The sequence below is a fragment of the Coturnix japonica genome, chromosome 2 (assembly GCF_054131305.1).
Source record: "Coturnix japonica strain WE chromosome 2, WE-NBRP24, whole genome shotgun sequence".
NCBI lineage: Eukaryota > Metazoa > Chordata > Aves > Galliformes > Phasianidae > Coturnix > Coturnix japonica.
In genome coordinates, this window is record NC_140664.1 from 81,377,604 (window position 1) to 81,400,380 (window position 22,777).

Genomic DNA, 22,777 nt, shown 5'->3' on the forward strand with positions numbered 1-22,777 from the left:
CCTCTCACTACAGTCATGCAAACAATTCTGTATCTACTGAACAATCAACCCTTAAAACCCATCTCTATGCCTAAGGCCTTGCATAAAACCAAATAGTCTACATCAGTTGCGTTTCTGTTGTCCAGTGATGCTATTGCACCATCATAGAAGACTATGAGATTGGTTAGGTGTGATCTGCCTGTGGTGAATCTTGCATGTTCTATAATATCTCTTCCAGGAGGATTCAATCTATGATATTCCTAAACACAGAGATGAGGCTTACCAGTCTCTAGTTCCCCAGGTCTTCCTTTGTCCTTTTCAGTTGCTGGGGGTCTTACCTGGCGACCTCAACTTTTCCAAATACAACAGAGAGTGACTTGGCAACTAAATCAGCTCTTACACTTTGGATGCATGCTCAAAAAGTTCATCAAGCTGGGCACACTTACATCCATGACACCCTGCTCTTTCTTCATGCTAGAGTCTGGCGTTTCCCACAGCTGAAGGTCTGAGCATAAATTTTGCTCTTCAAGTGCTCTGTCTGAGTCACACATCAGCAGGGAAAGGCCTCTCAGTCTGGGTTTCTGTCTCAGCCTGTCCATTGTGACATGTGGTCATCCTGTTTGCGTACTGCACTCTAGTGTTCCCAGATCAGAAAAAAGTGGCACCCTGTGCCCTTCCTGCTCTGCCTGCATAAACATGTAAGTCAAGATTCTGAACAGAAAGGTGATTAAAGACAATTACTGGATCATTGTTTCAGTTGTTATACTTTCAACTCTTTTCTAGAAGCAGGAATATTGTGCACACTGCCACAAGTATGCAGACAGGCTTTCACCTTGCTTCCACTCTCTTTGGTACATAGAGCAGCTTTTTGCTTACACTATCATGTCTGTGAGAACAACACTCCCTGGAATAAATGCAAACAATATATGCCTCTCACTAGGAGAAGAAGAGCAATGAAACAAAAGGGATTTACAGTAGAACTTTGCACAACTAATTGAGTTTGTGTAGTTACGTTCTGATACGATGGCTAAACCTACACTATCTCCCTCATGTCCTAAATGGCTTCTAGTCATCAGTGACAAAAATAAGAAAAATGTAGTATTTTATACTATGGTGAATAATTTATTTCACATGGTAGATTTCTGGTTATTTTCAGCATCTGTCTCCATTGTGTTATATGTACCTACAACTTATTAAATTATCTATAAAGTTGGGTATAACAGTGGAAGTCAATAAAGTGTCCACAATGCACTGATTGGGAATGTAGTTTTAAGCATACACACACAAGGAAAAATAAATAAATAAATAAATAAATAAATAAATAAAAATAGTTGACATGCAATAGGGCTAATTATGACATATCAAATATTTGTAAAAAGAGCAGTCTTTCACTGTAGTCTCACATGGGTGTCCCGGTAGATGACAGGTTGGCCACGAACCAGCAGTGTGCCCTCATCACTAAAAAGGCCAATGGCGTTCTGGGATACATTAAAATAGCATGCCCAGCAGGTCAAGGGAGGTGATCCTCCCTACTTACACCCTGGATAAGACATCATCTGGAGTATTGTGTCCAGTCCTGGGCTCCCCAGTACAAAAAAAGACAGGAATCTCTTGGAAAGAGTCCAGCAGAGGGCCACAAAGATGGTGAAGGGCCTGGAGCATCTCCCCTATGAAGAAAGGCTTAGTGAACTGGGTCTGTTTAGCATTAAGACGACTGAGAGTAAATACCCAAGGTGTGGGAAGCAAAGTGGTGAGGCCAGAGTCTTTTCAGCAGTGTGTAGGGACAGGACAAGGGGAAACAGCTGGGAACTGGAGCAAAGGAAGTTCCACACAAATGTGCACAAGAACTTTACAGAGAGGGTGACAGAGCACTGGAATAGACTGCCCGGGGGGCTGTGGAGTCTCCTTCTCCGGAGATATTCAAGACCCACCTGGATGCCTACCTGTGCAACCTGGCATAAGGAACCAGCTTTGGCAGGGGGTTTGGCTTACTGAGCGCTGGGAGTCCTTTCCAAGCCCTATGATTCTGTGAAATACTAAAAAATAGCCTCTGCTCCCTTTTTTTTTTTTTTTAAAAAAAAAAAACAAAACAAAACAAAAAAACAAAAAATAAACATTAACAGATTACACAGAGATTAAACACTAATGTAGCAGAGTACACAGATTTAGGTTTCAGAGAAAGGTAATGAATACATCAGAGCAAATGCAAGATAAATCACTCAACTGAAACACCAAAAAGCAGCTGCATAGAAATGAATTTCATATAAATAGAATATGGAGTGTTTAGGGTCATAAAGTATTAATTCTGGTGCTGTATACCAGTTTCATATCAAAAGCTAATGAAACAATTGTAAGAAATTCAATTTTAGACTTCTCTATTCAAGATTTACTAAAGTATATATGAATGTGTTTGAAGGCTTTTATAGATTTTTCTTTTTTTCATGTTGGCAAGCTACAAAGGGAAATAAAAAGCAATTCCACAGTATAAGAGAAATTCTTAAACTTTTGAGTAGACAAAGAGTGCTTTTTTTTTTTTTCAGCCAGTCTCCTTGAAAAGGGAAACAGTACCTTTGTCACTCTGTAGTTGCCTCTGTTTTCCTGAGGATATGTTGGAATTGTGTTGCCACTGCCACCCGCCATAGTTCTTTCTGATCACACAAAATTACTAATTTCCTTTATCAATTTACTTAATTAGGTATATGCATGCTGTTTCCCAGGTCCACCTACTTGTGGATTTTCATAACTTTTCCCCCTACTTATCTAATGCTTTACCTGACAATCTAGTTTGGAAAGCCAGAATTTCAGTTTGCTTCCTATTCTTGGCTGGAAAAGTCAGGGAAGTTCTGGTCTTTCTATTGCTTCTATGATAATATAGATGTAAAATGCATCAAAGATTCACATTAAATGCTACTAGAGGAGGAGTGGGGAGGAAAATAATTTTTAAGAAGAGTAAGGTCTGAAGGGATCATAGAACAATCAAGGGATCATAGAGCAGTTTTTCCATGTAGTTTCAGCAATTACACAAACAAAAAAAAAGAAAACAATCATTTTCTGGAAAGTAAAAATAGAAGGCCTTTTCAACTCTTTTTTTCTAGGATTTTTTTCCTCTGATTTTAGTTTTCTACAGTTTTCACTCTTATACCTGAAGTTCTCCCCCACATAATTCTTTGCCTCAAATGCATTACAAAGGGAAGTGTCTAGAATAAAAGAAACCAAAATCTGCAGATGATGTTACTTAATGCATGTGTAACGGTTTATGGGACTCCTGAGTGGCTCTTTGTCTCTTTGACAGGTACCATCCATCTCCGCATTCCTGAGTCTTCTCCAGTTGGGACAGCTATTGGCAGCGTCAAAGCTACAGATGCAGATATTGGAAAAAATGCAGAAGTAGAGTACAGAATTGTAGATGGAGATGGGACAGATATGTTTGACATTGTGACACAGAGGGACACACAGGAAGGCATCATTACTGTGCGGAAGGTGCCTATTAAAAAGTTTCACTACATGGCTTTGGTGACAACGTTATGGCACAGCTCTTTCTAAAAAAGTGCTTAGATCATGTGATGGTGATTGTAACTGCTTAACATATGCAAATATTTCCCTACTGTTGAATGAATGGTATTATTTCCCTTCAAGATGAACTAGAAATAATACATCGAAGCAATATCACTGAGACACAGAAATACAGGTTTAAAGCAATATTGCCAGTTATATATGCAAAAAAATTGGCCATTCACAATGCTAGTACTAATTATTTCTGTGGTTTCAAATAGATTTCTCTAGTATTCATGCAAGCTATTCTCTTCAGCAAGAAATATGCAATTAACTAACTACTAAATATTATAGTCTTTCCTTCTTTGGAATTGTCATCCATTCAGCATCAATTTCAGAGACCAACATATGCCAAGAAGCAGCTATATTTGTTGAAACTATCACAAGCTATAATGTTTTATTACTGTTTTCAGCAAGTTAGCTGGTACACACAAGTAGTGCATAATGCTGGTGTACTTGTTTCAGAGCTAGCTTTAGTTCTGTCTTTTGTCTCTAAGCACTTTCATGGGTGTAAGATCTCAGAAATAGAAATGCCATTCTCAACCTCAACCATGGCCCTCAACTGTTTTTCCTTCTGAAGTGCTCCAGTCCTTTTTTTTTTTTGGGATTTCAAGCATTTCTAAAGAATCTGTGCAGTATTTCTAACAGAAACTAACACTGTAAGCATTGCATAACAAACAAAACACTACTATACAACAATATCAAGAGATGAGGAGAGGGATAATGACAAATAAGTTAAAGATATGTTCCGCAAAGATGATAGTGAATTCCTTTTTGTAACCTCTGATATTTTGTGCTCTTTCACAGAAAATTATCTGCGAAGGTTTGAAAATACCAAGCTAGGGACCAGATATTTTATCTTTTCATATAAGTTTATGATGTCTTGGACCTCTTGCTTGAGGTCTTCTACGCAGACTTCTATTATATTTTAATCAATAAAGTCTTGAAAAACATAGCCTTACAACTTTTTCAAGTGTGTGAAATTCATGTTATAAGATATCAGCTCCAAAAAAGTCACAAATTGTAATGAATAAATTATTCTCATTTTGAGATTAGCAACCTGACACATCCTGAAATGTCCAGGATGTTTTCTTGTCCATCAGTTACTATATCTTAATGTGAGAGAAAGATAAAATTATTGCTTAACTTAACTGTTGCTGTGTCACAATTTTATATATTTAGACTATCATGGCTTCTTGGACTCTAGGTTGAAGGCAGCATCCCTTAACAGCAGTGTGCTGCACTTTTTAGACAATACCAGTAGTCGCATATTTAGCTTAGGTAACAACACTATCATGCATTTCTTAGGTATATTCTTATATATTCTTTCTTCTGCTCTCAATGGACCGCATCATTCTGCTCTAGGCTGTCTTTCTAGTATCTCACATGAACAGTAATTTGTCTTTAAAGGCAGAAAAGAGGAATTAAACAAGTCTTCTACCTCCCATTTTTGATGAAGGAAAATTAGTTGGTATCTTCATGAGATTTATAGGGAAATAAGGAAGTGTCATTAATTAGCTAATACTTCCCATCTATGAGAGTTGGAAACATTTGAAGGAACAGATGGATTTTTTTTTTTCTTCTTGTATCCACAACTGTTCCTAACCTTAGACCTTTTGCTTCCATTTTAAAAAGAAACTGCTGACAAAAATTTTAAATCTATTTCAAAAAAAAAAAAAAAAAAAAAAAAGTTTGAAATTCGGTGACAAGGAACAAAACAATGAATAAACAACAAAAATCTACAATGATTTTGAAGGCCAGGTATTGGTTTGACAATTAAAATACAGAATTTTGAGGTGTGTATAGTAATTCCTGAATAATAATAGTATTATGCACCTTGTTCTGCAATGTCAGAATTTTAAGTTAGTATTTTAGGACTTTTAAATTCAGGAATTTTAGAAATTTTAAATTCAGACATTGTATTATTCCACATTGCTATGCTTGTGAAAGAACTGTAAAATTCACCAAATGACTAGTAAATCTGCACTGAAAAATATTTCTGCAATTTGTGCTATGTTAATTCAAGTATTATGTAGTTCAGAAATTTTAAGGGGAGCTTCTGTAAAAATCTTACAAACTGATAATTTCTTAGTAGGGAAAGTGGTTTTTACTTGGGAAATTCAAATTGTTAGGGTTATCCTAGCTTAGAACAAGATCTGCTGTGTGTTTGGGTCAACATTCTTTCATATGTAATTTACTAGTTTATCATCATCTTCATTTTCAGCCATTAGACTATGAGACAAGAAGGCTTTATACCTTGAAAGTAGAAGCTGAGAATACCCATGTGGATCCACGCTTCTATTACCTTGGGCCTTTCAAGGATACAACTATTGTGAAAATCTCTGTAGAGGATGTAGATGAGCCTCCTATCTTCAGCAGATCTTCTTACCTTTTTGAGGTTCATGAAGATATTGAGTTGGGGACAATAATAGGAACGGTAATGGCACGAGATCCTGATTCAGCTTCAAGTCCTATAAGGTAACCTCTGATTCTCTGTGAAGAAAGAAATTTGGTAAAGAAAATATTGAGAGACATAGTAGACCTACTACTACATCTTTTTCTCATATGTACTAGTGTGCCAACTAGACAGAATTGAAAATGATGCTATCTGTAAGTCTCAGATACTTCAGGGAAGAGCCATTCACTTTCACACAAGACCAAGAATAAGTGCTTCTTAATACTTCCTATCTCAGAAAACATAAAATTACACACTGATTTTAAGTAGGCTCTTTAGGACTGCATGCTTCAGAATATATATATTAAAAAAAAAAAAAAAAAAAAACCTGCAAAACTAGTGTATGGGTGAGGGATTTAATGTCTTTTGACATTTAGACCTGGAAAATATGCAGTGGTTCCTGCTATACAATGCAATTGCTACATATAATAGAATTATCCTAGTGTTTTTACAAACTCCCTATGGAATTAGACAAGATTAATCTTCAAGATATATCTTCTGTGGATACTTCTTGATGCTACTTGCTAGATCACATCTAGCTGTATATAGTTAACTGTATTTTGTTTTATTTAGTTTATTGTTGCTACAATACGTGAGTCTTAAACAGATAAGACAAATCTGTCTGAGATGAATATGTCTTGCCTGAAATACCTAACAAAGAATAAAAACTATATTTAAAAAAAGAATAAAAATAAAAAATAAAAAAAACCTAAACAAAACACCGTCATTATTTACTAACTTTGAAGTAAATTGTCACATGCAGTTGAATGAGGCCCATGTGGAAAAACTGCATTAAGAATTGAAGTTGAATCTAATTTTCTCCTACAGTGATTTATGTGTATAGAAAAGATAGCAGATGAAAGCACCAATCCTCTAAAATTGTAGAACATATAAATAACTTTGAGTGGATAAAGATGCAATGCTAATTTCATGACACAACTGACAGTTTTAGCAGTTAGGTTTCATAATTGTGAGCGGAAAAAGAACAAACTTGGCACTTTTATTCATTTTGTTGCTGACACAACTCAATGAACTTAAGGACTATATTTTCTTCATCAGTATTACTTACAAACAGTAGCAACTTAAAAAGTGTTTTGTATAATTTCTCTGTTTATGTTCTGTTGATGTCTGTGCCATCCCCCTAAAGAAAATAACTTATAAGAGGCAGGTTGGCAAAATCAAAATACTGAAGGGGATTATTTAGATTTAGTTTACTACAAATAAATAAATAAATACTGTGATAATGTTCTTCATGGCACATGTTTTTGGGTTTGTTTTTTTAAACTCCACACAGTTCAATACAGGAATGTTAAAACAATTCACACTGCATAGGTCAAATTCTTCTCTTCAATATTTGCTTTGTCTCTCAGCTTCAAAGAATAATTAGGTACCTAGAATAAGCTTTTATAAGTTATTACTTATTCCAACACCAATATTAAATAGAAAGTAGCATGTGTTCAACCCTAACTTGAAGAACTGACATTTAAACTAAAATATTTTGAACTTGTCATATTATTTTGACATTAAGCCAATTTGTATATTTAAACGCTAGTGTTAAATAGAAAAGAATCACAGCTTCAGGTTGTAAAATTAATTCAGGCTTTAACTTTCTTTTTAACTACTGCTTTTCAAATAATAGTTTCTGTTAATTCAAATTCTAATCAATTCAAGTTCCCATAAATTTAGTGTTTCTAAATACTAGTGTTTAGCAGCAGCTTCTTTCAGTTTTTTTGTTTGTTTCTATTCAATTAATGGAAATTTGTTTTGTTTTGTTTTTTAATGAATAATTTCAGTAGAATTTGCTGGTCATCTGAAGTGGGTAAAGGTATATACTTATCTAACATGACATCACATCATATCAAACATGAAACAGCATAAAAATTTATAACCAGACAATATGGCATAGAATTTGAAAAACAGTAAAGTTATTACCTATATAAAAAACAGATTGCTGTCAAAACAGGTTTTTTTTCTCTTTAAAGTTCCCACCATGGATGAAGAAAACCAGCTTTTTAGTCATATAAACAGAATAGTATTAATTATAATTTCTTTAAAATAAAAAAAAAAAAAAGATATTTTAAAATTTTAACTTATAGACAACTGGGTGAGAAAAAATATACATATTTGAGGAAGTTTTTCCTGTAATTTCAGAAGATTTTTGGCTGTTCTAGTTTTCTTTTATTTTGTTCTCACAGGCATTTCTATATTGTGGTATTTCCCCACTTCACTCAATCCAGTTAAATATTACATGTAAAAATTGGCATAATTAATGAAATGTTTAGGTCAGTCATAACAGGTCATAAAAACATAAGTTACTATTTTTAATATACTGCACAATAAATTGACCCAATACTGCCAGAATTAGACAAATAATCTTTACCTCACAAAATCTTACATTTTACTTCACATCAAAGGCTTAATCTTAACTTTGATGGCTGTGTTGAATATTAGAAAGAAAAATGAAGTGAAGAACATATTTACGGATCATAGTTTGACATATCTGCCATTTTGTGGTAGAAGAAATTTTTCCTGTAGATGCATAGCAACTATGACAGCACATAAGATGCTTTAACAATCATAAAAGTGAAATTTCTGCATATAATCTAATTTTTATAGGTTTTCTTTCATTATTATTATTCCATCTCTATTAATTTAACATGCCCTAAAGCACAGAAATGGAGTTTATAAGAGTACTTTTGAAAAGATCAGGAATTAGCTGTCAGTCTCAGTCTGGAGAAACTCAACATCAAAGAGAATTTTCCTTTCAAGATTAAAACAATTCTTTAATTCTTATAATGAAATTTTGACTTAAGTTTTGGTGAGCCTTATATATGTCTATGAAGGTTCTGATGATAAAATATTACACTGTTATATCATACTGAATGACTTATGAAATCTATCAATTTTTATTCCTCATTCTAGAGAGCTAATCATGAGAATTTTTAGAAATTGGCATATACAGTTTTAGATATAATACTTACATTAACTACCAATGGTCAAGAGGAGAAAAGAAAGGAACCAGTTCTTTTACAGAAATGAAATATTTATTTTATGAAAAGCAAGCTTTTAAATATGACATACAGAACCCAAAAGCTGTATTGAATTTTGAAACAAATGCTTTCTTCCATGTTCTTAACAATTAACAAAGTTTTTTCTTTCTTTGAATATAGGTTTTCACTGGATCGTCATACAGATCTTGACAGGATTTTCAATATTCATTCTGGAAATGGATCCATCTATACTTCTAAGCCACTGGATCGTGAGATATCACAATGGCACAATCTCAGTGTTATAGCAGCTGAGATCAGTAAGCTAATTTGGTATCTTTTCATTCCATTTCCTAAGCCCACAAGGTTAAATTTCCTTCCTCCCACTCCAATCTATGTGATATTCTGGGGAATTAAGTTGGGTATAGCTAACAACAACTATATGTAGGTTTTTTCCACCCTCACCTTTTTCTAACAATGAACATTAATATCCAAGATACTTCCGAAATGTTACACAATTAAATAAAATGCTGGGCTAACAGTTTCCTTTCTTTCCTCTGAAGAAAATGGCAGGATTTTGATGTTACAGTAGCAGAGCTCAGGATTGTAATCTATGCTTTTGTCTATATTGTTTTCTTCCTTTCCTTGGGGGGGGTTGGGGGGGGGAAATATATATATATATATATAAAACCTACATCGGCAGTTCTTGAAATCAATCATCTTAAAAGTTAGCTAGGTTGAACTTGATCAGTAAATTATAGCATATCTTGGACTATTGAAATTATAGACTTGTAGATATTTTTATGTTGCAAGAAAATCTTCTATGTGACAAAAGACCGATCTTCAAAATAGAGTGGGTCTTATGCTTTCAAAGCCACTGAATTTTTAGTGTTAACTCTAAATCACTAAATTCTACAAAAAGCAGAAATTGCTGATCTGCAGCATGGCTGGCAGGAACTACAATGCAAAGACCACAGTTGCATAATCAACAATTATACAGAGTGGTGTGGTTAGGCTGGTATCAACAGATCGTGTAGCTAAAAAGATTATCACATTGAAAAGGAATAATCGACAGTAAATGAAAACACTCATCTGTGTCCAAGGCACACAGAAAAGCTCCAAAGAGAGCAATCTCCAGTAAGAAATTCTTCCTCAGTAGCAGTAAGCCCTTAAATAGGGTCGAGGAGAGGTGGAGTTAGGCTTCACCCCTTCTGTTCACACAGCTGAATTGCCCTCGCATATGCTCCCATGGCTGACTCAGTGCTTGCTTCAGGTTATCCATCAGAGGTTCCAGCTGTGATTCAGCAGTTTCCATACATCAGTTTATCAGGAACACGCGTTTCTAAGCTTGCTCTATTTAACAGTCCTACCCACTCCTGTAAGAGTAATATTTAAAAGTACTTATAAATCAAAGAAACTTATAATTTTATCCCTCTGTCATAACATTAAACTTATTTCCTTGTCAGGACAGTTTGAGAGAATTTACATTCTAGGCCTACAAAGAGTAGCTAAACTTCTCCCAAGAAATACACCACTTTTGGAGGAAGTATGGAAGGAAGACATTAGCTTAAAAATGCTAACTCTGAAGCATGACACTGAGAACCACTGTAAGAATAGAAAATATTTGGGAAGGTAGTACAAAAATGCAAAAGCATGTGAGAACAGTGTCCAAAACCTGCCATTTTAAATTTTTCAGCATGTTAAAGGACCAACATCAAACTCTCCAGCAAAAATTGTTATGTTACATGCGAATTTGACATCAGCTCTTCCTAAACATTTAGTGTTTTATTTGTTGCAGTTTAAAAGGGAAATAAAATCAAAAGAAGAAAAAAAAAAAAGAAAAAAAAAAAAAAACTAAAGTAATTTTGAATCATCTCTATTCTTATATATCTGTCCCATTAGAGTAGCAAAATCATGGTTTTAAAGTTATTGGATATCCAGCACAATTCTAAGAAATAGCTGCATTTTTAATCTAAGGCAGATTTCAGATAATAATAATTTCAGATTCTTTGTATGCCAGCTTGATACGCAAGGGAGCACACTCTAAATGATACTGAGGTTAGAGCATTTGGAGAGATAGATTAAAACCAACAACAGTAACTGCTTCTAAGGTCTGAAAAATTACATTTGTATTTTTTAAGATAATTTAAACATAAAAACTCTAATTGGTTCTGATTTTTATTGGTATACTTAACTTTTTTGAGTTTTCTCTCTGCTTATTAAGGCATAAGAGAGCTTTAATAATATGGCTCTTTTATGTTAAACTGATTGCAAATCATTTTATAATTCAAAACCTTGTATCAGAAAGAAACACTTGAGTCCACAAAATAAATTTATCATTATACTAATGGGCATACTTTCTATATGCTATATTTACATTGAACATCAGAACTGGCAGCCATTATTTTAAAGTAAGTTTTAATTGCTCACTAGATTCAAATATATATATATGTATATATATATATGCTTAAAATCAAAGTTAACTTCTTACTTTTTCACCAGTTTCAAAAATGATCACAAATATCTGTTGCTCATTAAATTTGGAAGATAAAATATACTTATATATTCTAAGAATACTTTCAGTAGTAAAATAAATTCTTTTTTCTTTTTTTCTTTTTTCTTCTTTTTCTTTTGTCAGACAATCCTAAAGATACTACCCGTGTTCCTGTCTACGTAAGAATTTTGGATGTTAATGACAATGCCCCACAGTTTGCTGTGTTCTATGATACTTTTGTTTGTGAAAATGCAAGAGCCGGACAGGTATGCCTTTGATAAAACACTTTCTACTGTCTAATTTGGCCGTGGTACTTAATTATTGATTATCTTAGCCTATTATTTGGGAGAAATTACATCCAAAACATCTTTCAAATGTTGAAAATGAATATAGCAAGTAGCTTACTGTGTGAAGCTTGGAGCAAAATACTAACTTATTTCAACAACAGCATATGAATTAGCACTTCCCTCAACCTAACACTATAGCATTTTGCTTGTTTAGATCACATGTAGTTGGAATAATACAAGTATAGCTGTAATTACAGGGTAAATGAATAGCCAGAGGGTACCTAAGAAAAGACTCACCAATACTGAGGCCTTCAGTTGAGATGGATAGTTGCCAATGCTGAGACTTACCACAAAAACTCCAAAAAGGAGCAATCTCCAGAAAGAGACACAACCTTAGCAGTAGTCAGCCCTTAAATGGGATCCAAGAGAAGTGGAGTCAAGCTCCACCCCTTCTGGGAGCACAGTTAAATTATCTTCTCCTATGCACCCACAGTGGGCTCATTGCTTGCTTCAGATGGTTAATCAGGGGTTCAGGCTGTGATCAACAGTTTCCCTTACAGATCAGCTCAGGAAATATGAATGTAATTAGCTTTGCTGTTATCTTCACAGAGAAAGCAAAATGTTATACATATCTACTAAAAAAAGTTTTATTGATCTTTTCAATAACTCATAAGTGGCAAACCTCACATATATTTCCATGCTAGTGGTGATTACACACACACCTGTCACACTTTCTGTTTCTTTTCCAAATGTAATATTTGTCTCTCATTATTTCAGCAAAAGTTTTTGAAATTAAAGCAAAAAATACATACTTTTTTTTTTTTGAAGTGCCAATATATATTTTTGATTTGCTTATTCCAGACTACAGAAGGCATACTGGAATTTAATCAGAATGACTGCAGTGCTTAATATCTAGTTCCTAATAGGCAGCTGCTTATTAGAACTGCTAAGTACTGTTTGCCTATTACAGCACAGCATGTCCTAGAGATCAGTCAGGCAGCAATAAATGCTCTAAAATGGTCACAGTAGAACCTCAATGCAAGCATTTCAGATGGTAGAAGTGTTAGCTTTTTTTAACTCTTAACCTACAAGTATCGAATTCAGTTTGTTTCACAAGTTTTACACTCAGGCTGCTATTCTTTTTTCTAAAGCAAAGTAATCAGAACTTACAACGAAGAACTTACATTTCCTGTTTATAACATATTAAATACTTTAAAAATACTGATCAATATTTGCTACTAGTAGAATTTTAAGATAATTAGAACTGTATGAGTGAAAATCTCTGGCAAAACATCTAGGATTTCTGATAGTTGTATCATCTCCCATGGTAGTTCTATTGTTGCCTATGTGTGCTAATATAAGATTTTAATTAATTCAAATTTAAGATATAGATTTAGAATTATAAATGTAGAATACTGAATTTTTCTCCCAGTTTCACCAGCACCTCTGGGTGAAAAAGACTGGAAATGCACTAATCCACAAATTAATCACAAATCTGTACACATTCAGAAATGGTTGTCAATTAAAAAAGAAAAGAAGAAAGCACTCTAAGGACTAATGCCTAATAAATAAGAAGCTAAATGTGTGTACAAAACTATACATATTTATTCAATTTATAGAGGTCTTTCTTGTTAGAACAAAGTGCCAATATTAGATATACTACAATATGATAACCAATATTAAATTTATTATACAATTGCAGTAATTAAATAATTGTGTGCCCCGGTGGTGCAGTGGTAGGAATGCCGCCTTGCAACACTGGGGCCTGGGGTTTGAATCCCCCCTGTGGTGCAAGTGGTAGAAGTGCCGCTCTGCTACACAGGAGGCTTGAATCCCGGGGGTTGGACTCGATGATCTGTAAGGTCCCTTCCAACTCGCACGAGACTATTACTATTACTATTACTATTTTAAACAGACTGATTTTTAAATGAGACTTTAAATAAAATCAATTCACAGGAAGATAAAAAAAACAATACAATTAAGGATAACATAAATTATCTATTTGAATGTAATTATATTCTTGCTTACAGGTAGATCAGTAATGAATCATTATTTTGGAATTCAATCTACCCTGAGGGACTGAGTCCAATTAATCCATACTAAGTATAGCTTGGATTCTCCCACATCAGCTATTTTTCTCTTCTGTTCAATTTTCTCCTTTTTTTTTTTTTTTTTTTCCCTCCCTTTTTTCTTTCTTTTTTATTTTTTTTCCTTTTTGACTGTTCACCATCCTCTGTTACTCTGGTCACTTCTATATATATATAAACATATGCATCTGTGGGATTCTAAATTTATGTGAAATGCAATATTACTGAGTAACAAACTTACAGCCAATGGTATAGGCCTCATAGTAATAGATCTGGATAGCAGGATAGCTGCAGGAATACAGCACTGCTCCTCTGGGTTGGCCCTGCCTTCCCACCAGGCACTCAATCACTGTTTCAGGCTGTAATTTAGCATTTCTGCATTCAGCATTTACAGTGTTGTCAGAATTTTCTTCTGGAACCATTTCATTCAATAATTGTCAGAGTTCTACTCTGACTTTCTACAGTAAAAATAAAACTTTTATAATGGAACTTTTTTTTTTGGGGGGGGGGGGGATAATAACACATTTTATGATTATTTATCTATTTATTTTTGCATGGAGTTTAAAAATAAATGCTTTGTTTATTTAAGTAAATGAAAGTTTATTTCAGTAAATAAACTGTTCATTTGCTTTGTTTAAGCTAAACCAAAATCATACTTCCTTTCCCCAATTCCCAACCCACTGGAGTTAAATAGATCAAAGAAGCACCAAATGTACTATTTGCATTTTGATACTCTGCTTGAAGCAATGAATAATTACCAGGCTTGCCATATTATGTCATGCAAGACCCCCTTTGGATTAGTAATGACATTGCGTCTAGCTGTAAAGGCTATGAGGAACAATTTCATTACAAATTCAGGGGAGAAATAATACTAATAAATACTAATACTAATACTAATACTAATACTAATACTAATACTAATACTAATACTAATACAAATACAAATACTAATACTAATAATATTATCCCAGATTTCTATTGTTTGAAATTCCATTGGTAGTATTTAAACATCCTGAGGCAAATTATAGGTTGGCTTTCATTTTCTTTCTGGAATTCTGTTATGTTAAATCAATCTCTCATGAAAAAGCATGGGTGTAGTAGTACTTGATCATATTTTATTTTTTTCTTCAGTGTCCCATATGTTTCAGCAGGATTTGTAATTAGATATGAGTGCCTGGATAGATGTTTATTTCTTTATTTATCTTTTTTTTTTTTTTTTAAATAATACAAAGTGATACAGACAGATTTAAGAGAATGAGAATTGAAAGCTTTAACATCTCAGTATTGTTCAGTTTCTCTCTGAATTAATAAGAATGTACATTACCAGTAGCAGATATGCTGTAAGACAAAATATCTATATTTAAAATGTAACACTGAACAGTAGGTAACCTGTAAGCCTGAGTTTACTGTCTGCTATTACAATTCTACTCAAATGTTGATTTATATTTAGACACTGAGAAAGGAAAAGGCTACTTGAAGACTAATATACATCTCAATTAGAAATAAACAGGTCTACCCAATGAGAAATTTTGTCTTGTTCTTCAAGTGGATTTGCTTATATTTAACAGACTCTAAGTAGTTACCCTGCTATCAATAAGTGCCCAGAGGTTTCTGAGTCCTTGAAGCTTCATGAATGAGTGTCTTAAGTAAAATACAAATAGTATTCCAGGTGGCTGCCTAGCAACGGTGCAAGAGGGAAAGCTAGTGCCACACAGCTCTCATGGTTAATTACAGTCATAATTACTTCCATCAGTTCTGTGCCCATAAACAATTGGATAATAATCAGATGAAAATTGTTGATTCATTGGATTCACCTGCAGAACACAGTGATAGTGTGTTCTTAAAGGGGTTAGATTTGTGAAAATGATTAAAAATTTGTGTGAGCAATGACACATTTTCATAAGATGCAGTGCCCCAAGGTGGCTGAAACTGAAATACTGGAGCAGCAATCACAATAAATACATGCTGAAAAGCTGTAAAAGAACAGTTAGTGGAAGAATCACTTACTGTCACATAGTAGTTGCTTGGACTAGGTAAGAAAATAAGATATGACTCCAACCCAAGTCTTCATTAGACAAGACTTGGAAAATAGGAGGAACTAATGGCTAGTATGAAAAAACTGTAGACAGTGGCTGTTCTTCAGTGGGATTATCTGCGTCTCTTCTTAATTTTGACAAGAACCTTTGAAATAACAGACACTGAAGGAAAAAAGTACAAAAGGGCTATTTTGACAACAAAGAACAGTAATGTATATGAGGCATACTTCAACCTACTCTCAAATAGAAGTTGTGACAACTCTTTTTGCTCAAGTCAACAGAAATCAAGTCAAATATCCTTTTTGGACATGGAATCTCATCTGACATCCAAGTCTCTGATGGTGCTGTAATTGACTGCAAGAGATATGGAGCAGGCAAGCAAAAAAAAGTATTTCACAACCTATATTACTGCCTGTGGTCTACATCTGTATTTTGAGTTTTTCATGGCAATGTATTAGGAGCCTGCTGTCCTCCTTACTCATTGGTAGGTTGTAGACATGTATTGTCTACTCCCCATCTGGAGTACTGTGTCCCCATCTGGAGTACTGTGTCCAGGTGTGGAGCCCTCAGTACAAAAAAGACATGGAGATTTTGGTCCAGAGGAGGGCCACAAAGATGATCAGGGGACTGGAGCACCTCCCCTATGAGGACAGGCTGAGAGAGTTGGGTTTGTTCAGCCTGGAGAAGAGAAGGTTGCGGGGTGACCTCATTGCAGCCTTTCAATACCTGAAGGGAACTTACTCCCAGGAGGGGAGTAAACTCTTCGAAAAGGCTGATAATAGCAGGACTAGGGGAAATGGTTTTAAGTTAAAAGAAGGAAGATTTAGTTCGGATGTTAGGGGGAAGTTCTTTACTAGGAGAGTGGTTAGGTCCTGGAACAGGCTGCCCAGAGAGGTTGTGGATGCCCCTTCCTTGGAGGTGTTCAAGACCAGGTTGGACAGGGCCCTGGGCAACCTGATCTAGTAAAGGTGTATGTTTGGTGGCCCTGCTAGGCAGGGGGGTTGGAACTACATGATCCTTGAGGTCCCTTCCAACCCAGGTCATTCTGTGATTCTGTGATTCTGTGATTGTCTGAATACACTTCAGAACACAATCCTTGAAAGACCACATAAGAATTTTCAGTGCTTCAAAAGGCTGACAGAAAGATTCTGCTTCCTTCAAAGACCACATGTACTGATGTAAATTAACTTCATCCACACTGTTGAAAAGCACGTGTTCCTTATGATGACATACAGGTGGAATTCAGGTGCAGTACAGGTAATGCAAGAACCTTCCAGGCTGACGTGTGAGATAATGAGTGCTTCATTCATATGTGCCTTTTTTCGAAAAGGAGCTATAAATGGACTTCCTGTGTAAAATTTCAGTAATATATTCACTTGCAATAATTTGTGTAAATATACAATATATATATATATCAGGTTTTAATTAAGAACAAAATCTAAACAAATAATGCTTATCTTTGTGACGGTGTTTTTTTTTTTTGGTATTTGTGTTTTTTTGCAATTGAATGTAGAGATGTGGTAGATAACAATGTACCTATACACTTTATCTCATTAAGATTTGTTCCAAAATGTTTGCCTTTTAAAGATACACACCAGCATGTAGTGGGAAAATGCATAATATTTAGTTAGTCAAGTATTTGTCAGTATTTTTTAATAAGGCAAATATTTTCAAACATGTAGGATGTTTTCAAGCTAAAGGAAAAAAAAAAAAAAAGAACAAAAAAACTAATAAAAACCTACAATCCTAACTTAAGCAAATTATCTGAATGTCAAACAGGATGAGTATTTGAATACGGAAGTTCCCAGAGAACTTCAATTACTACAAGGAATGATAGACAGATTGGAGATATTCTCCCGCTGTTTGTTGTTCTGTTAAGAGTTTTGCACATTGGTTGGCATTACTGTAGTAGATTAAAAATCTCTGAAAAATTTAATACATACTCATTCTAAATTATGGGTGTGGGCAATCAGAAAAGGTTTATCTAAATTTCATCAGTTTAACACCTACAGCGGACCACTTTCATGGTCTTCACTTGTGAAGCAAAATTGACTTGTTTTTTCTCAACTTAAAAAATACATCTAAGTTTGTGAAAATCTCTAAAGATGTTTTTGCTAGTTACTTACAAAGTAACTAAATAATTAAAAGCTTCATTCTTTAGGATGAAATATTATGCAAAGCTTCTTTTATCTATTTAGCTTACCCAGCAAGCTATTGTAAGTTTGCGTGATAAAATAAATTTAGAGAAAGAGAAAACCCTGGATGAGAAAGCATGCAAGGTGATGCATTAAAAGAAATCCAGCCCATGCCTCTTGAAGAAATTTGTTACTGTATTCGGGATGTACAAGAGAGAAGGTGGGAGTTAATCATGCGTTTGTAAAGGCAAGCAGGAGAACAGTGCAATTGTTGATGTTAAAAATGATCAGTCCTGACAAAACCTGCAGTATGAAGAGAAATGGCTGCATTTGGAAGAATGGAAAGCGGAAAAACAGAGTTTAACAAGTGTGCCACAGGGAAGAAGTAATGTCAAAAATTAGAAGTTATTGCATGCTTAGAAAAACACTGCAATTTAAAATGATGGATTAGATGTGAAGAATAAAAAAAAAAAATCTAGGTTAAAGATTTCTTGTAGTTTAACCCAGAAGGTAGCTAAGCACCATATAGGCATCCATTCACTATTTACCTTCCCAGTAGGATGAGGGAGAAAATTTTAAAAAATAAATAAATGAAAAAGTAGAATGTGTGGGTTGAGATCAAAACTATTTACTAGGACAGACAAAGGAAGAGGAAAAAAGGATAACAGTGAAGATAATTATATATATAATATTATATATAAAAATTATAATTGTTTTCCACCTGCTAACTGGTGTCCAGCCAGTCCACAAGAAGCTGAAAAAATGGAACATCCTTGGCAGGTGCTTGGCATCTGTGCAGCACTGCTCAACAACAGCACAAAATATTAGTATATTATCAACACTGGTTTTCCCCTAAAGCCAAAAGGTAGGATCACACCAGACATTATGAAGGAAAAATCAGCTCAGTTCAAGCTGAAACCTGTACAAGAGTAAATTATTTTTGGCAAGTTTAACTGAACATATACACCCCCAAAAAATGTTAATCATAAGTATTTTTTTATCGCTGTGGGACAAAACAAACAAAAAGAAAACCAAACACTGAAACACAATCAATGAAGATGTCAAAAAAATGTATTTTATTTGGAAAGTGACATCTTGTCAGCCTTACATCTAGAAATTTTAGTGGATAAAAAAGCCACAAGTTCATTTACATGACAGATAAGCAAATGTTAATGAAACCCTTGCTGTTACTTCCAAACAGAAGTATTATACAAATCTTTTTGCAGGGATTGCAGAAAGCATTCCATCCAAGAACCAAACAGATCTGATAAATCTGTGGCACTGGATTCCATCTGAGGGGGTGAATCCTTACAGTATCTTATGAAGTGTCTTACAAGTAAATACAATCTGGCATTTAGTAGAAAGATAATCTACCTTGCATTTTTTTTTAATTATAAAAATCTTTATAAAATAATTTATTAAGAAATAGGAAAATCTTGCTTTAGAAATGAATGTTCTTATTTTGAAATTTAATTTGAAACTTAAACTTTCCTATCACAAGCATTAATTTCATAAAATAACATTTTCATCCCAAAAGCAAAATCTCACCTGAATTCTTCTCTTAGGGGTTGTTTTGATTATAGTTTCGTCCCTTAAGAACTTACAAAAATACATAAACATATCTTGAAAAAAGACAAAAAAAGGAGAATTAAGTTAGTTTGACACTTGCTATTTTGCATGTGTGCATGTATCACCATAGAAAATATATATGGATGCTCTTGCTAGAAAGCTTACAAATTTGTAATCTGTCCTACAGTTAAATCAGTATGCACATAGTTTAAATATGCAGTTTCTCATCTCTTCTTAAGATAATTAGACCTAAAAACCTAGATGCATTTTGTTTTATTTTGTTGTTGTCGTTTGCTTTTTTTTTTTTTTTTTTTTTTTTTCTCCTGCAGCTCATCCAGACCATAAGTGCAGTAGACAAAGATGACCCTCTTGGGGGACAAAAATTTTTCTTCAGTTTAGCAGCTGTTAACCCTAATTTCACTGTTCAGGACAATGAAGGTAAAATTCATCCCTGATCCATGGAAGTTAGATCTTTATTACATGGTATACATTCCTGCAATATTTTGAATTTACTTCTATTGTCTGTCAACAAGTAGAGATGCCCTTAAAGCTGCTGTTAATAACAAGATTAATTTTATTTGAATGTTTGTGGTTTGGGACTTCTATATTTTCATCTATGTAGGGAAGGCCAAACTCAGTTTGGGGAAAAAGAGAAAAAAGAGAAAAGAAAAAAGAAAAAAGAAAAAAGAAACGGATAACATAAATTATAAAGAAAATCAGTGAATGTTGGCTTGGAGCGAATAGTCAAAAAAAGGGAGGGGTGAACAGAAGGAAGCTTCAGAAATGACTTCACCTTCCAAGTTCAGATGTTTCACGTTAGCCTTCTGTCACATTTCTGTCACCTGATTTTCTGTCTTGCTTCTTTCTGATGATGAAGGAAAATTATGGCTGGTAACACACAGCCACTTTGGCTTTGCTTAGATCCTTGATCAGTCCAGCTTTTATCAGGAGATGTGTACAACACACCCATTTTGGCCTTCACTATCATTTCAATAGGGAGGGATCTAGACTACAGAAGAAATAAACGAGGGGAGATATCATAATACCTTCAAATATGTTAAAGTTTTTTGACTTGGCAGTGGGACTAATCCTCTATCAATGATGAAAATCACAGGAAGTAACAGGCTGCAAACACCATGTGGAAGATTAAGTTGAAATAAATTATATCAGTAGGGAAAGTGAATAATTGTTCACTTTCACCTAAACATTCAATTGTAGTTGAATGTTTAGGTACTGTATAGATTTCTTGGTAGCAGAGAAAGGTATTTCAAAATACATCACATACACTGTTTTTGATGTTGAGTGAAAACAAATAACATAGATACCCAAAATAAATCAGAGGATGCAGTAAAAGAGAACTTTGTATTTCAGTTCATGCAGCCCATTAAAAAAGAGTCATTTAATTTTTTAAACAAAAATTATGTCCTAGTGACCATGTAGAGGTATTGACCTTGGTATTTCTCTTCTAGATGAAATTATTTTCTTTCTTTTGCATTAATTATTTAATTCAGGCTGAATTTGTCTCACACGAGATTTAACATTTACCTCAAGAAATTCACTTGTGTGATGACAGTGAAATTTTCGTTCCAATTGATTAAATCTATCTTCCCTCCCTTTTGGACTTAGAAGTTAGCAACTGTAGTATTGGGTCATAGTTTTATGAGTAAAATGTAGCTTTGACATTAGAAGGAACAGTATTGCCCTGTAACTCATTTCTTCCCAATACCACCTTCATTCCTTTTCTGGCCACTTGGTGATTAGATTTGATGCTGAAGTATACTGCATACACATTATTTTTCTGGGCCACAAGTATAAATTAGTCAATTCACTTCTCAAGACTGTCTTTTTTTCCAACAAAAATTCTACTCCATGTGCAAAGGTACATAATTCATTGTTCTACAGTCTGATGAAAGTCATTTGGTGTGGAAAATCTCATCCTGTATTTACTGATAGCATTCCCCTGGGTACTGTCACAGAAGATCCATAGGAGGAATCTTTCAGAACAGAGTGCTTGTTGAACAGCGTGAAGTGGAAGGTTATTTTTTCTCGGTTGGCCACTTTATTTCAGGGCTTTAGCCATGGAATGGAACTGTGTCGTGCACTGCATGCATTAATCCATAAAACATTTTAAGCTTTCAGAAATCCTCTTTTCAAATCGCACTCAGAGGTGTTGCAGAGACACAGAGGAGCTAGCCAGCTGTATGTAAAAGATTATAAATAGCTTTCTGATTAAATGAGATTGTCGCTAGAAAAGTCAGATGTCACTATAAAATGAGAACTAGCCCGCTTTGAAATACAAACAGTGACCTAAACTATTATACTTTGCATGTACTATATGTGATACACTATTTATTTCCCTATGCAAAATAGTATTATATTTTAATCTATCTAGATAACACTGCCAGAATTTTAACAAGAAGAAACGGCTTTAGTCGACACGAAATAAGTACATACCTCTTACCGGTGGTGATATCAGACAATGACTACCCAATCCAGAGCAGTACTGGAACACTTACCATCCGAGTTTGTGCCTGTGATAGTCGAGGGAACATGCAGTCCTGCAATGCGGAGGCCCTGCTCCTCCCTGCTGGCCTCAGCACAGGGGCACTGATTGCCATTCTCCTCTGCATCATCATCCTGCTGGGTAAGAAAAATGTATCTTTCCCCCAAAAACAAATACTTCAGGCCTGACACGCTTTAGAAACCTATGCAGGTTGGTAGAATAAATGATCACGGGCTTCGCTTCTTTTGCAAGAGACACTCGACAGCAAATTGATAGAAACAGAGTCCAAAAATGCCTGATAATTGGACATAGTAAAAATGAAATCAAGTTTCAGACTGCTAAATGCACTTTTATTATTTTATTGTCTTAAAAATCAGGCAGAAGGAATAACATAATCAAAAATCACTTCCGTGTCTTTTGTTTTAACTTTTTTGAGATAATCTCCTTTTTAAATAAATGTTCAAATACATCATAAATTCAAACAGAATTTGCCATTAAATAATATTTTTACAACATTAAATCTGTTTATTGAAATGTTTCTGTGTGAAAAAAAAAAAAATTGTAAATTTTTTAAAGTTTGCATTTTGTGTTTCTTAAAATATCACATAATGATCTGCAGTTCAGATTGAAAACAGTATGAATGTGCTCCATACATAAAAATGGGAAAAGATTTTGCAGTTTCTACCTGGCTAC

The 22,777-nt window shown here is 34.4% G+C and overlaps 1 protein-coding gene across 15 annotated transcripts in view; it reads left to right on the top strand.

Annotated features, from left to right (window-relative positions):
* CDH10 (cadherin 10) overlaps positions 1–22,777 on the top strand; it is an 88,665-nt gene that overhangs the window by 64,663 nt on the left and 1,225 nt on the right. For 14 of the 15 annotated variants that reach the window (XM_015854461.3, XM_032442477.2, XM_085537820.1 and 11 more), the window contains 6 exons: positions 3,272–3,459; positions 5,756–6,009; positions 9,157–9,293; positions 11,612–11,733; positions 19,911–20,019; positions 21,974–22,225. In XM_015854461.3, coding sequence (XP_015709947.2) covers positions 3,272–3,459; positions 5,756–6,009; positions 9,157–9,293; positions 11,612–11,733; positions 19,911–20,019; positions 21,974–22,225 — 1,062 coding nt within the window. Of the gene's footprint in view, positions 1–3,271; positions 3,460–5,755; positions 6,014–9,156; positions 9,294–11,611; positions 11,734–19,910; positions 20,020–21,973; positions 22,226–22,777 lie in introns of those variants that run through there. The other variant, XM_085537821.1, reaches the window with a different exon arrangement.